The sequence below is a fragment of the Oncorhynchus mykiss genome, chromosome 18 (assembly GCF_013265735.2).
Source record: "Oncorhynchus mykiss isolate Arlee chromosome 18, USDA_OmykA_1.1, whole genome shotgun sequence".
Classification (NCBI taxonomy): domain Eukaryota; kingdom Metazoa; phylum Chordata; class Actinopteri; order Salmoniformes; family Salmonidae; genus Oncorhynchus; species Oncorhynchus mykiss.
Genome location: NC_048582.1, coordinates 61,422,057 through 61,436,589, shown reverse-complemented (window position 1 = coordinate 61,436,589; position 14,533 = coordinate 61,422,057). Strand labels below are relative to the sequence as shown.

General features: G+C 42.0%; 1 protein-coding gene across 1 annotated transcript in view; it reads right to left on the bottom strand.

Moving 5' to 3' along the window:
* Positions 1–14,533, bottom strand: part of LOC110496656 (alpha-catulin) — a 108,309-nt gene that overhangs the window by 8,451 nt on the left and 85,325 nt on the right. Inside the window, exons 12-15 of the mRNA XM_036953442.1 lie at positions 4,620–4,657; positions 4,446–4,496; positions 1,696–1,850; positions 564–612 (exon numbers count right to left, since the gene is read on the bottom strand). Coding sequence (XP_036809337.1) covers positions 564–612; positions 1,696–1,850; positions 4,446–4,496; positions 4,620–4,657 — 293 coding nt within the window. The remainder of the gene's footprint in view (positions 1–563; positions 613–1,695; positions 1,851–4,445; positions 4,497–4,619; positions 4,658–14,533) is intronic.

Below are 14,533 nucleotides of genomic sequence, written 5' to 3'. Positions count from 1 at the left end.
TGGTAGAACTAAAAACCCATATTCCTTGTGTTGTATTGTTAATGTACAAGGATGAACCAAACATAAATAAATAATCAATCTCTAGAGGACCTGACAAATTGTAGTGTTTGTGTCATAGAAGACAGCTGCCCTTTTCCACCTCAGTGAATTAGCAGAGGTTATTATCGCTCAGTGGGAGCTCCACAGTGGAAGATTAGGCTGTCTCTGTGTGTGTGGCATTGTGAAGGCCCTGCTGATTGAACGACAGGTGGCCTCATCAGCACTTCTTCTGTCTCTCTTCCTCGCTCTTTCCCCTTTTCTCCTACAGCGAGTGCAGATCATCATCATATCTCTCTCTCTCTCTCTCTCTACATTAAGTACAGGGCCAGGGCACTCTGCTCCCTGACTCATCCTCTCCTTACCACAGACAAATTATTGTCTTGGGCCTTTTAATACTGTATTGATTCGGTCTTCTCCCTGGGACGTGGTTGTGTTTAATGGCACCTGGGACAGATTCAATTAAAGCCCTGTATGAAGTAGAGGAGGATGAAGGACAGGAGATGGATGAGTGGAGTGGCGGTTACCTCAGCCTGGTGGAAGAGATCCATGGTCGTCTTCAGTAGGCCCTCCCCCCTGCACAATCGATACAGGAAATGAATGAAATATTACCTGATGATAACAACTGATTAAGTATATTGACTATGAACATCATATCAACAAGATGCGTGACGGCATCTGTGTTCTCTTCTTCTATATCCATACAGATGGTCAATGGTGGTCAATACCTGGCTGGTGGTCAATACCTGGTGGTCAATACCTGGCTGGTGGTCAATACCTGGCTGGTGGTCAATACCTGGCTGGTGGTCAATACCTGGCTGGTGCAAAGTATACTTGACATTTATACTGCAGGCTTGCTGAAGACTTTTATAAAGATGCTTTTAATGTATGATTTCAATGTATCTATATTTTTTCCATTCTCCTTCCTCCTTTCATTGTTAGTACTTTTATTATTTTATGATGGTAAGCACTTTTACTTGTATTGAAAAGTACTATACTGTATAAATAAAGTTATTATTATTATTATTATTATTGAGTGACAGTCTAATGATTGATAGATAAGCTACCTGGCTGAGACAGACAGGCAGACACAGCTGGTGTCTACCTGGTGAAGACAGACAGACACAGCTGGTGTCTACCTGGTGAAGACAGACAGCTGGTGTCTACAGAGAGACAGCTGGTGTATACCTGGTGAAGACAGAGACAGACAGACAGCTGGTGTCTACAGACAGACAGCTGGTGTCTACCTGGTGAGGACAGACAGACAGCTGGTGTCTGCCTGGTGAGGACAGACAGACAGCTGGTGTCTACCTGGTGAGGACAGACAGACAGCTGGTGTCTACCTGGTGAGGACAGACAGACAGCTGGTGTCTACCTGGTGAGGACAGACAGACAGCTGGTGTCTGCCTGGTGAGGACAGACAGACAGCTGGTGTCTGCCTGGTGAGTACAGACAGACAGCTGGTGTCTACCTGGTGAGGACAGACAGACAGCTGGTGTCTACCTGGTGAGGACAGACAGACAGCTGGTGTCTGCCTGGTGAGGACAGACAGACAGCTGGTGTCTACCTGGTGAGGACAGACAGACAACTGGTGTCTACCTGGTGAGGACAGACAGACAGCTGGTGTCTACCTGGTGAGGACAGACAGCTGGTGTCTACCTGGTGAAGAGGTACATGGAGTAGGCCATGCTGGACATGCTCTGGCCCTGGCGGACGATGTCCTGCTCCTGGTCCTCCCACTTCTCCACCTCCGTGTCCACGTCGGAGGTCAGCAGACGCAGCTCTAGACCCAGCTTGGATATGGTGCTCTGCTCCTGGGGCGGAGAGATCGTGGGTCCGCCATTAGTTAAGGATGGTCTCCCATCCAAGACTACTAATCAAGCCCAAACCTTCTGAGATTCCACCATATTCGGTGATTTCCGTAAGGTCAGTGCATGATGAGCCCATAACCACATTACTTCTTATCTACATTGCATTCATTATCATCATCATTACTGAATTATGATCATTCATAACCATATACATTGCCTTCAGAAAGTATTTGCACCCCTTCACTTTTTCCACATTTTCTTGGGTTACAAGGTGGGTTAAAAAAAAAAGTAATAGTATTTTTTTTGTCAAAGATCTACACAAAATACTCTAATGACAAAGTGGAAGAAAAATTCTAACATTTGTCAAAAATATATGAAACATAAAACACTAATATATCTTTACATAACTATTCAACCCCCTGAGTCAATTAGTCACCTTTGGCAGCGATTACAGCTGAGAGTCTTTCTGAGTGAGTCTAAGAGTTTTGCACATCTGGATTGTATTATATTTGTGCTTTTTTGTTTTATTCTTTAAACTCTGTCAAGTTGGTTGTTGATCTTTGCTAGGCAGACATTTTGATGTTAAACATTTCTAAAAACATAATTCCACATTGACATTATGGGGTATTATGGGTTTGTAGGCCAGTGACACAAAATATTAATTTAAACCATTTTAAAATTAGGCTGTAACATAACAAAATGTGGAAAAATTCAAAGGATGTAAATAATTTCTTAAGTCATATTATCAGTTTAAAGATAAAACTCATTGCTGCTTGAGAAAGTCAACAATTCCACTCTTCACCTCTCTTAAAAGACATCAAACATTCCTAATAATTTCCAATTATTCATTATAATTTTGTGTATGCACGCCCATTCATGACGGAGTGAGACTCCGGAAGTTTCCATACACCTTAGGAAAATACATTCAAACTCAGTTTTTCATAATTCCTGACATTTAATCCCAGTAAAAAGTAGTCGTAGGTCAGTTAGAATCACCACTTTATTTTAAGAATGTGAAATGTCAGAATCACATTCCCAGTGGGTCAGAGGTTTACATACACTCAATTAGTATTTGGTAGCAGTGCCTTTAAATTGTTTAACTTAAGTCAAACGTTTCAGAGAGCCTTCCACAAGCTTTCCACAATAAATTGGGTGAATTTTGGCCCATTCCTCCTGACAGAGCTGGTGTAACTGAGTCAGGTTTGTAGGCCTCCTTGCTCGCACACGCCTTTTCATTCCTGCCCACACATTTTCGATAAGATTGAGGTCAGGGCTTTATGGCCACTCCAATACCTTGACTTTATTATCCTTAAGCCATTTTGTCACAAGTTGTGAAGTATGCTTGGGGTCATTGTCCATTTGGAAGACCCATTTGTAACCAAGCTTTAACTTCCTGACTGATGTCTTGAGATGTTGCTTTAATATATCCACATAATTTTCAAACCTCATGATGCCATCTATTTGTGAAGTACACCAGTCCCTCCTGCAGCAAAGCAGCAAAGCACAACATGATGCTTCCACTTCCCCCATGCTTCAAGGTTGGGATGGTGTTCTTCTGCTTGCAAGCCTCACCCTTTTTCCTCTAAACATAACAATGGTCATTATGGCCAAACTGTTCTATTTTTGTTTCATCAGACCAGAGAACATTTCTCCAAAAAGTACGATCTTTGTCCCCATGTGCAGTTGCAAACCGTAGTCCGGCTTTTTTATGGTGGTTTTGGAGCAGTGCCTTCTTCCTTGCTGAGCGGCCTTTCAGGTTATGTCGATATAGGACTAATTTTACTGTGGATAGAGATACTTTTGTATCCGTTTCCTCCAGCATCTTCACAAGGTCCTTTGCTGTTGTTCTGAGATTGATTTGCTCTTTTCGCACCAAAGTACGTTCATCTCTAGGAGACAGAACACGTCTCCTTCCTGAGTGGTATGATGGCTGCATGGTCCCATGGTGTTTCTACTTGCGTACTATTGTTTGCACAGATGAACGTGGTACCTTCAGGCGTTGGCTGATTTCTTTTGATTTTCCCATGATGTCAAGCAAAGAGTCATTGAGTTTGAAGGTAGTCCTTGAAATACATCCACAGGTACACCTCCAATTGACTCAAATGATGTAAGTTAGCCTATCAGAAGCTTCTAAAGCTATGACATCATTTTCTGGAATTTTCCAAGCTGTTTAAAGGCACAGTCAACTTAGTGTATGTAAACTTCTGACCTACTGGAAATCTAAAACAGTGAGTTATAAGTGAAATATTCTGTCTTTAAACAATTGTTGGAAAAATTACTTGTGTCATGCACAAAGTAGATGTCCTAACCAACTTGCCAAAACTATAGGTTGTTAACAAGTTGAAAAACTAGTTTTAATGACTCCAACCTAAGTGTATGTAAACTTCCGACTTCAACTGTATCAGACCATGCAAGGTCCCTGCAATAATCGCCATTATTCCCCTGTTTGACCAGGTATTCATTTCCTGCAGAATAAATGCACCTGTCAGGATGAGGTAGTAGATGCAGCCCAGATGCCACTGTATTCCATATATAGGGTATGGTCAAAAGTTGTGCACTATGTGAGGTGTATTGTGTAATTGAGGAGTCTAGTTATACCTCCGTATCTAGTTTAACAGCTTTCACCGTCTTCAGGTTGGCTGAATGTTTCTGGAGGGAAGAAAACGTTTGACAGGATGAGTGATATTAAAGGAGAAAGTGAGGGAAAATCATTTAAACAGAATGACATTGGAAATACCCACCAATCATAGTATTGTTTATTCTGATACTCACCCCTGGTCTGGGAAGCGTCAAGTAAGCTCTTTTATCACCTGTTATTAAAATCAGAAAGAAATACTATTTTGAGGAAAAATATTTTTTTTTAGTCACATTTTGGCCATTGGATCACAAGTTTGGGATAATGAACGGGAGGCTATGAGTTATATGGAAAATAATGAACGACGTGTAAGGTGTGTTCCATGAAGAAGTGTAACTGACCTTCCACAGAGTTGCATTATTTTCCAGAGAATGCATAGAGCCCTGAGTTGATTATCCCATGGCTATAATATATATATATATATATATATATATATGTATCCAATTGTTAGTAATTACTATCTTGTCTCATCACAACTCCCTTACGGGCTCGGGAGAGACGAAGTTCGACAGCCATGAGTCCTCCGAAACAAAACCCAACCAAGCCACACTGCTTCTCAACACAGCGTGCCTCCAACCCGGAAGCCAGCCGCACCAATGTGTCGGAGGAAACACAGTGCACCTGGCTACCTTGGTTAGCGCGCACTGCGCCCACTGAGGCAAGGATATCCCTACCGGCCAAACCCTCCCTAACCCGTATGATGCTAGGCCAATTATGCCGGACCTCCCGGTCGTGGCCGGCTGCGACAGAACCTGGGCGCGAACCCAGAGTCACAGCTAGCGCTGCGATGCAGTTCCCTAGATCACTGTGCCACCAGGGAGGCCCTTCATGGCTATAATCTAACACATTTCCCGCTATAAATATTTTAAATTGCCAGTAGAAATGTGTTCAACATCCCCTGAAGTAGCTAACAAGTTTACCAGATAGCTACAGTAGTTGCCATGGTAACCAAACAAACGTGCTAGTTTAACTAATCAAACCATCAGTCCTAGTTTGCCATTATGAAAATCGAAATCAACAATGCCAATATTTTCAATTCGACTTTTGCTTTCAAAAGCAGCTCAAACATAGAACATGTAAGAATGAACTATAGCCATTGAATACTACCTTGCAGCTAGCTATACCATGTGTTATAGAGAAATAATGCACGCTCTAGAATGCCCTTCAAGCCAATCAGAAACATGTATTCAACAATGCCATGGTTTAAGGTGAAATAATGGTCCGTTTGGTCACATAATTTCCCAGCAAAATGATTGTATGCCTTTTTAAATCCCTACACTCCTTTTTTATACTGCATTTCCAATGGTTTTCCGCTATTAATTCCAACAAATGAAATAATACTATAAAGGGAGGGATTCAGTTGATTATCCCCAACACATCTTCTATGATACTAGTTGATAATCTCCAACATCTTCTATCATACTACAGTTGATTATCCCCAACACATCTTCTATGATACTAGTTGATCATCCCCAACACATCTATCATACTACAGTTGATTATCCCCAACACATCTTCTATGATACTAGTTGATCATCTCCAACATCTTCTATCATACTACAGTTGATTATCCCAACACATCTTCTATCATACTACAGTTGATTATCCCCAACACATCTTCTATGATACTAGTTGATCATCTCCAACATCTTCTATCATACTACAGTTGATTATCCCCAACACATCTTCTATGATACTAGTTGATCATCTCCAACATCTTCTATCATACTACAGTTGATTATCCCCAACACATCTTCTATGATACTAGTTGATCATCCCCAACACATCTATCATACTACAGTTGATTATCCCAACACATCTTCTATCATACTACAGTTGATTATCCCCAACACATCTTCTATGATACTAGTTGATCATCCCCAACACATCTATCATACTACAGTTGATTATCCCAACACATCTTCTATCATATTACAGTTGATTATCCCCAACACATCTTCTATCATACTACAGTTGATTATCCCAACACATCTTCTATCATACTACAGTTGATTATCCCCAACACATCTTCTATGATACTACAGTTGATTATCCCAACACATCTTCTATCATACTACAGTTGATTATCCCCAACACATCTTCTATGATACTACAGTTGATTATCCCAACACATCTTCTATCATACTACAGTTGATTATCCCCAACACATCTTCTATGATACTACAGTTGATCATCTCCAACACATCTTCTATCATACTACAGTTGATAGTCCCTTACACATCCTAGGGCAGTGTGGTATATCGAATGAAGTAGATTAATTCGAATTTATGTTTTTGCACGATATTCCATATCGCATAATCTAGGCTTTTTGTGTTAATTGTTTTTATGAGCGTTCTCATGTTGTATTTTTGGTCTCGTCTCGTTCGCTTTTTCTGTGCTGTGCACATTCCCATTTACACCAGAGATCTGTATGTAATGACTAGATGCTCATGTCTCCACTCTAACAATGGGAGTCGTTGTCCCAAAGGCGGGAAGGCAGGCGACAAGGTTCAAAATAAGCACATAGAAACACATTGGGTTTATATTACAGATTTTGGCGAGAGTCAAACCTCTCACTTTGCCTCTTTCTCCCAAGCCCATCCCCCTACCACTCACAACAACAAAGATGAGAGGTCACTTCTTCCTCTCTGACCAACGGTTTCAACTCGCTATTTGCATTTGAGGCTTGGTCCAACAAAATCAGTATTATTTTACTATAATAGAGAAGTTAACCTTTCTAACCATAGTCTGTTAATGTTTCAACTCCTCAAATTTCGAGCAGAGCAGACACTACTAAAACTGATGTACCAATGAACATTCATTCTGGAAAATGAATGCACAGTTTGTCGCAAGTGCATAATGGTATCGTGTATCGCTAGCAGCATTTTAGTCAAATAAAGATTGTTTTATGCTAAGCAGCTAGTATAACAATTATATAAGAAATTTGCAACTCGTTCTCATTCTGAGAAACAAGGTAGAACCACTTGATTTCAACATCTGAACAAAGTGGACAGGCTAACAGGCTGTTCAAACAGTTGGAGACGGCCATAAAGTTCTGTTCATAACATTAACTGTTTCCCTTTGTTAGCGGAATTCAGAGCTTGTGAAATTATACCTAGATCCAAGTTGGCTAAACTTGAAATATAAATATTAGTTGGCTACTCACTAGCACGTGGGCTTGTGCTTGAGTGACTGTTTATGAGACCGGTGTTCATTTTCTAAAATTTGACATTTTTAAAATTTAAGTCAGTTGAGAACACGTTCTTATTTACAATGACGGCCAAGGAATAGTGGGTTAACTGCCTTGTTCAGAGGCAGAACGACAGATTTTTACCTTGTCAGCTCAGGGATTTCGGTTACTGGCCCAATGCTCTAACCACTAGGCTACCTGCTGGTTACTGGCCCAATGCTCTAACCACTAGGCTACCTGCTGGTTACTGGCCCAATGCTCTAACCACTAGGCTAACTGCTGGTTACTGGCTCAATGCTCTAACCACTAGGCTACCTGCTGGTTACTGGCCCAACGCTCAAACCACTAGGCTACCTGCTGGTTACTGGCCCAACGCTCTAACCACTAGGCTACCTGCTGGTTACTGGCCCAACGCTCTAACCACTAGGCTACCTGCTGGTTACTGGCCCAACGCTCTAACCACTAGGCTACCTGCTGGTTACTGGTCCAACGCTCTAACCACTAGGCTACCTGCTGGTTACTGGCCCAACGCTCTAACCACTAGGCTACCTGCTGGTTACTGGCCCAACGCTCTAACCACTAGGCTACCTGCTGGTTACTGGCCCAATGCTCTAACCACTAGGCTAACTGCTGGTTACTGGCTCAATGCTCTAACCACTAGGCTACCTGCTGGTTACTGGCCCAACGCTCTAACCACTAGGCTACCTGCTGGTTACTGGCCCAATGCTCTAACCACTAGGCTAACTGCTGGTTACTGGCTCAATGCTCTAACCACTAGGCTACCTGCTGGTTACTGGCCCAACGCTCTAACCACTAGGCTACCTGCTGGTTACTGGCCCAACGCTCTAACCACTAGGCTAACTGCTGGTTACTGGCTCAATGCTCTAACCACTAGGCTACCTGCTGGTTACTGGCCCAACGCTCTAACCACTAGGCTACCTGCTGGTTACTGGCCCAACGCTCTAACCACTAGGCTACCTGCTGGTTACTGGTCCAACGCTCTAACCACTAGGCTACCTGCTGGTTACTGGCCCAACGCTCTAACCACTAGGCTACCTGCTGGTTACTGGCCCAACGCTCTAACCACTAGGCTACCTGCTGGTTACTGGCCCAACGCTCTAACCACTAGGCTACCTGCTGGTTACTGGTCCAACGCTCTAACCACTAGGCTACCTGCTGGTTACTGGCCCAACGCTCTAACCACTAGGCTACCTGCTGGTTACTGGTCCAACGCTCTAACCACTAGGCTACCTGCTGGTTACTGGCCCAACGCTCTAACCACTAGGCTACCTGCTGGTTACTGGCCCAACGCTCTAACCACTAGGCTACCTGCTGGTTACTGGCCCAACGCTCTAACCACTAGGCTACCTGCTGGTTACTGGTCCAACGCTCTAACCACTAGGCTACCTGCTGGTTACTGGCCCAACGCTCTAACCACTAGGCTACCTGCTGGTTACTGGTCCAACGCTCTAACCACTAGGCTACCTGCTGGTTACTGGCCCAACGCTCTAACCACTAGGCTACCTGCTGGTTACTGGCCCAACGCTCTAACCACTAGGCTACCTGCTGGTTACTGGCCCAACGCTCTAACCACTAGGCTACCTGCTGGTTACTGGCCCAACGCTCTAACCACTAGGCTACCTGCTGGTTACTGGTCCAACGCTCTAACCACTAGGCTACCTGCTGGTTACTGGCCCAACGCTCTAACCACTAGGCTACCTGCTGGTTACTGGTCCAACGCTCTAACCACTAGGCTACCTGCTGGTTACTGGCCCAACGCTCTAACCACTAGGCTACCTGCTGGTTACTGGCCCAACGCTCTAACCACTAGGCTACCTGCTGGTTACTGGCCCAACGCTCTAACCACTAGGCTACCTGCTGGTTACTGGTCCAACGCTCTAACCACTAGGCTACCTGCTGGTTACTGGCCCAACGCTCTAACCACTAGGCTACCTGCTGGTTACTGGCCCAACGCTCTAACCACTAGGCTACCTGCTGGTTACTGGTCCAACGCTCTAACCACTAGGCTACCTGCTGGTTACTGGCCCAACGCTCTAACCACTAGGCTACCTGCTGGTTACTGGCCCAACGCTCTAACCACTAGGCTACCTGCTGGTTACTGGCCCAACGCTCTAACCACTAGGCTACCTGCTGGTTACTGGTCCAACGCTCTAACCACTAGGCTACCTGCTGGTTACTGGCCCAACGCTCTAACCACTAGGCTACCTGCTGGTTACTGGCCCAACTCTCTAACCACTAGGCTACCTGCTGGTTACTGGCCCAACGCTCTAAACACTAGGCTACCTGCCGCACCCATTGAGCTGGTTTGGGATGATTTGGACCTCAGAGTGAAGGAACAGCAGCCAGAAAGTGCTCAGCATATGTGTGCTACATTATTAGTGAATGTGCATTATGCATATGTGTGCTACATTATTAGTGAATGTGCATTATGCATACGTGTGCTACATTATTAGTTAATGTGCATTATGCATACGTGTGCTACATTATTAGTGAATGTGCATTATGCATACGTGTGCTACATTATTAGTGAATGTGCATTATGCATACGTGTGCTACATTATTAGTGAATGTGGATTATGCATACGTGTGCTACATTATTAGTGAATGTGCATTATGCATACGTGTGCTACATTATTAGTGAATGTGCATTATGCATATGTGTGCTACATTATTAGTGAATGTGTATTATGCATATGTGTGCTACATTATTAGTGAATGTGTATTATGCATATGTGTGCTACATTATTAGTGAATGTGTATTATGCATACGTGTGCTACATTATTAGTGAATGTGCATTATGCATATGTGTGCTACATTATTAGTGAATGTGTATTATGCATACGTGTGCTACATTATTAGTGAATGTGCATTATGCATACGTGTGCTACATTATTAGTGAATGTGCATTATGCATATGTGTGCTACATTATTAGTGAATGTGTATTATGCATATGTGTGCTACATTATTAGTGAATGTGCATTATGCATATGTGTGCTACATTATTAGTGAATGTGCATTATGCATATGTGTGCTACATTATTAGTGAATGTGGATTATGCATACGTGTGCTACATTATTAGTGAATGTGCATTATGCATATGTGTGCTACATTATTAGTGAATGTGCATTATGCATATGTGTGCTACATTATTAGTGAATGTGTATTATGCATATGTGTGCTACATTATTAGTGAATGTGTATTATGCATACGTGTGCTACATTATTAGTGAATGTGCATTATGCATACGTGTGCTACATTATTAGTGAATGTGCATTATGCATATGTGTGCTACATTATTAGTGAATGTGTATTATGCATATGTGTTCTACATTATTAGTGAATGTGCATTATGCATATGTGTGCTACATTATTAGTGAATGTGCATTATGCATATGTGTGCTACATTATTAGTGAATGTGGATTATGCATACGTGTGCTACATTATTAGTGAATGTGCATTATGCATATGTGTGCTACATTATTAGTGAATGTGCATTATGCATATGTGTGCTACATTATTAGTGAATGTGCATTATGCATATGTGTGCTACATTATTAGTGAATGTGCATTATGCATATGTGTGCTACATTATTAGTGAATGTGCATTATGCATATGTGTGCTACATTATTAGTGAATGTGCATTATGCATACGTGTGCTACATTATTAGTGAATGTGTATTATGCATATGTGTGCTACATTATTAGTGAATGTGTATTATGCATAGTTCTGGTTAAATTTGTAACTTAATATTTTTTTTATAGACCAACCAGAAGGCCAGATCAGTGATTATTGCAACAACAACAAAAAGCAGGTACAAATATTTTGATAAAATAATTAGTGGGTCTTATGGCTGTGGAAGGAATATATTCAGCCTCTGTATAATTTCACAAGCTTGGAATTCATTAGATTATTGCTGACTGTTTTAAATGCAGTGTATTTTACCTTTAATTGTACAACAAAGCTTATTTAGAGAATATTAATTTAAAAATAAATAAATAACAATAATAAATATATATTGGGAGGGGGATGAATGAGCCAATTGTAAACTGGGGATGATTAGGTGGCCATGATGGTTTGAGGGCCAGAATGGGACGTGGTATTGAAGAACTGTAAGACCAGGATTGGATCTCACTCAGACAAGGGATGTTACCATACAACCAAAACCTGTAAGTTTGAAAGAAATTGAGATATGAGTTTTAGGCCATATCACCCAGCCCTAACACATCCATCCATCCATACTACAGTTGATTATCTCTAACACATCCCCTATCATACTACAGTTGATTATCTCTAACACATCCCCTATCATACTACAGTTGATTATCTCTAACACATCCCCTATCATACTACAGTTGATTATCTCTAACACATCCCCTATCATACTACAGTTGATTATCTCTAACACATCCCCTATCATACTACAGTTGATTATCTCTAACACATCCCCTATCATACTACAGTTGATTATCTCTAACACATCCCCTATCATACTACAGTTGATTATCTCTAACACATCCCCTATCATACTACAGTTGATTATCTCTAACACATCCCCTATCATACTACAGTTGATTATCTCTAACACATCCCCTATCATACTACAGTTGATTATCTCTAACACATCCCCTATCATACTACAGTTGATTATCTCTAACACATCCCCTATCATACTACAGTTGATTATCTCTAACACATCCCCTATAATACTACAGTTGATTATCTCTAACACATCCCCTATCATACTACAGTTGATTATCTCTAACACATCCCCTATCATACTACAAATGGAGTGCAACCAATCAACTCAACAAAGTTCTTGTCTGTAGCTGGTCCCGGTAAAGGCACAGTTCAGTAGAATTTACAGGGGTGGTCAGGGTGTGATAAACATCACTGATGTGTTTAACGGCTGAAGAGGCGCTGCCGTAAAAGGAGTATTACTTCACATCAAGGTTTAACTGTCTACGTCGCACCAGCACCAGCACCCCTCCACACACACTTCTCTATTTAATGGTTTCAGCAGGGGGACGTCGTCTCTCTCGTTGCATGTCATTTGGATCGTGGCCCATAAATACGAATACCGTGGCACGCCACAAACGTTACGGATTATAGGAATTACGCTGCGGAGTGGGAGAGAGCGCTGTGAAACGGTTGGTATAACCCAATGTTGAGATACAGGCCTGTGTGCGTGTGCCTGTAACAGAACGGTTTGTGCCTGTGGCTCGGTGAGAGGTATCGTGCTGATGGTGCTTTAATCGCTGCGTTGTGTCAGAGAATACAAACAACCACGGTTATAGAGATTGATCTGTCTATGAATAGGATCAATACATTTTAGACTACCACAGCTTAGACAGAGACTGAGTACAAACAACCATGGCTTGTAGAGAGACTAACTGCCCATGAAAATGATAGAGATTAAGATAATAGAGAGCAAGAGAATAGAGAGAATAGAATAGCAAGAGAGAGAATAGAGAGCAAGAGAATAGAGATCAAGAGAATAGAATAGCAAGAGAGAATAGAATAGAGAGAGCGAGAGCAAGAGAATAGAGAGAGCGAGAGCAAGAGTACAGAGAGAGAGAGCAAGAGAATAGAGAGCGAGAGAGAGCAAGAGAATAGAGAGCGAGAGAAGAGAGAGCAAGAGAATAGAGAGCAAGAGAATAGAGAGCGAGAGGATAGAGAGAGCGAGAGCAAGACTACGAGAGAGAGAGAGCAAGAGAATAGAGAGCAAGAGAGACGGAGAGTACAAACAACCATGGCTTGTGGAGAGACTATCTGCCCATGAAAATGATAGATATTAAGATAGAGAGCAAGAGAAGAGAGAGAATAGAATAGCAAGAGAGAATAGAGAGCAAGAGAAGAGAGAGAATAGAATAGCAAGAGAGAATAGAGAGCAAGAGAAGAGAGAGAATAGAATAGCAAGAGAGAGAATAGAGAGCAAGAGAATAGAGATCAAGAGAATAGAATAGCAAGAGAGAATAGAGGGAGAGAATAGAGATCAAGAGAATAGAATAGCAAGAGAGAATAGAGAGCAAGAGAATAGAGATCAAGATAATAGAATAGCAAGAGAGAATAGAGGGAGAGAATAGAGATCAAGAGAATAGAATAGCAAGAGAGAATAGAGAGCAAGAGAATAGAGATCAAGAGAATATAGAGAATAGAATAGCAAGAGAGAGAATAGAGGGAGAGAATAGAGAGCAAGAGAATAGAATAGCAAGAGAGAATAGAAAGCAAGAGAATAGAGATCAAGAGAATATAGAGAATAGAATAGCAAGAGATAAGAGGGAGAGAATAGAGAGCAAGAGAATATAGAGAATAGAATAGCAAGAGACAGAATAGAGGGAGGGAATAGAGAGCAAGAGAATATAGAGAATAGAATAGCAAGAGACAGAATAGAGGGAGGGAATAGAGAGCAAGAGAATATAGAGAATAGAATAACAAGAGAGAGAATAGAGATAAAGAGAATAGAGCGAGAGAGAGCGCGCAAGAGAAAGAGAGCAAGAGGGTGGGGAGAAATCTGTGTGGTGACTAGTGAATACGGCATTAATGTTATTTCAGTGTGGTGTCGATATAATAGTGGTGGGAGTCCATCAGATTTGACATAACTGAATGAATAATCCATTCCTTCACAGTCTTATTAACTTTTACTATCAATAACCATGAGGGACAGAAACATCATCCCCTTGCCAGGGGTTGGTTGTTTGGTAACATCCCTTGTCTGAGTGAGATCCAATCCTGGTCTTACAGTTCTTCAATATCACTTCCCATTCTGGCCCTCATACCATCATGGCCACCTACTCATCCCCAGTTTACAATTGGCTCATTCATCCCCCTCCTCC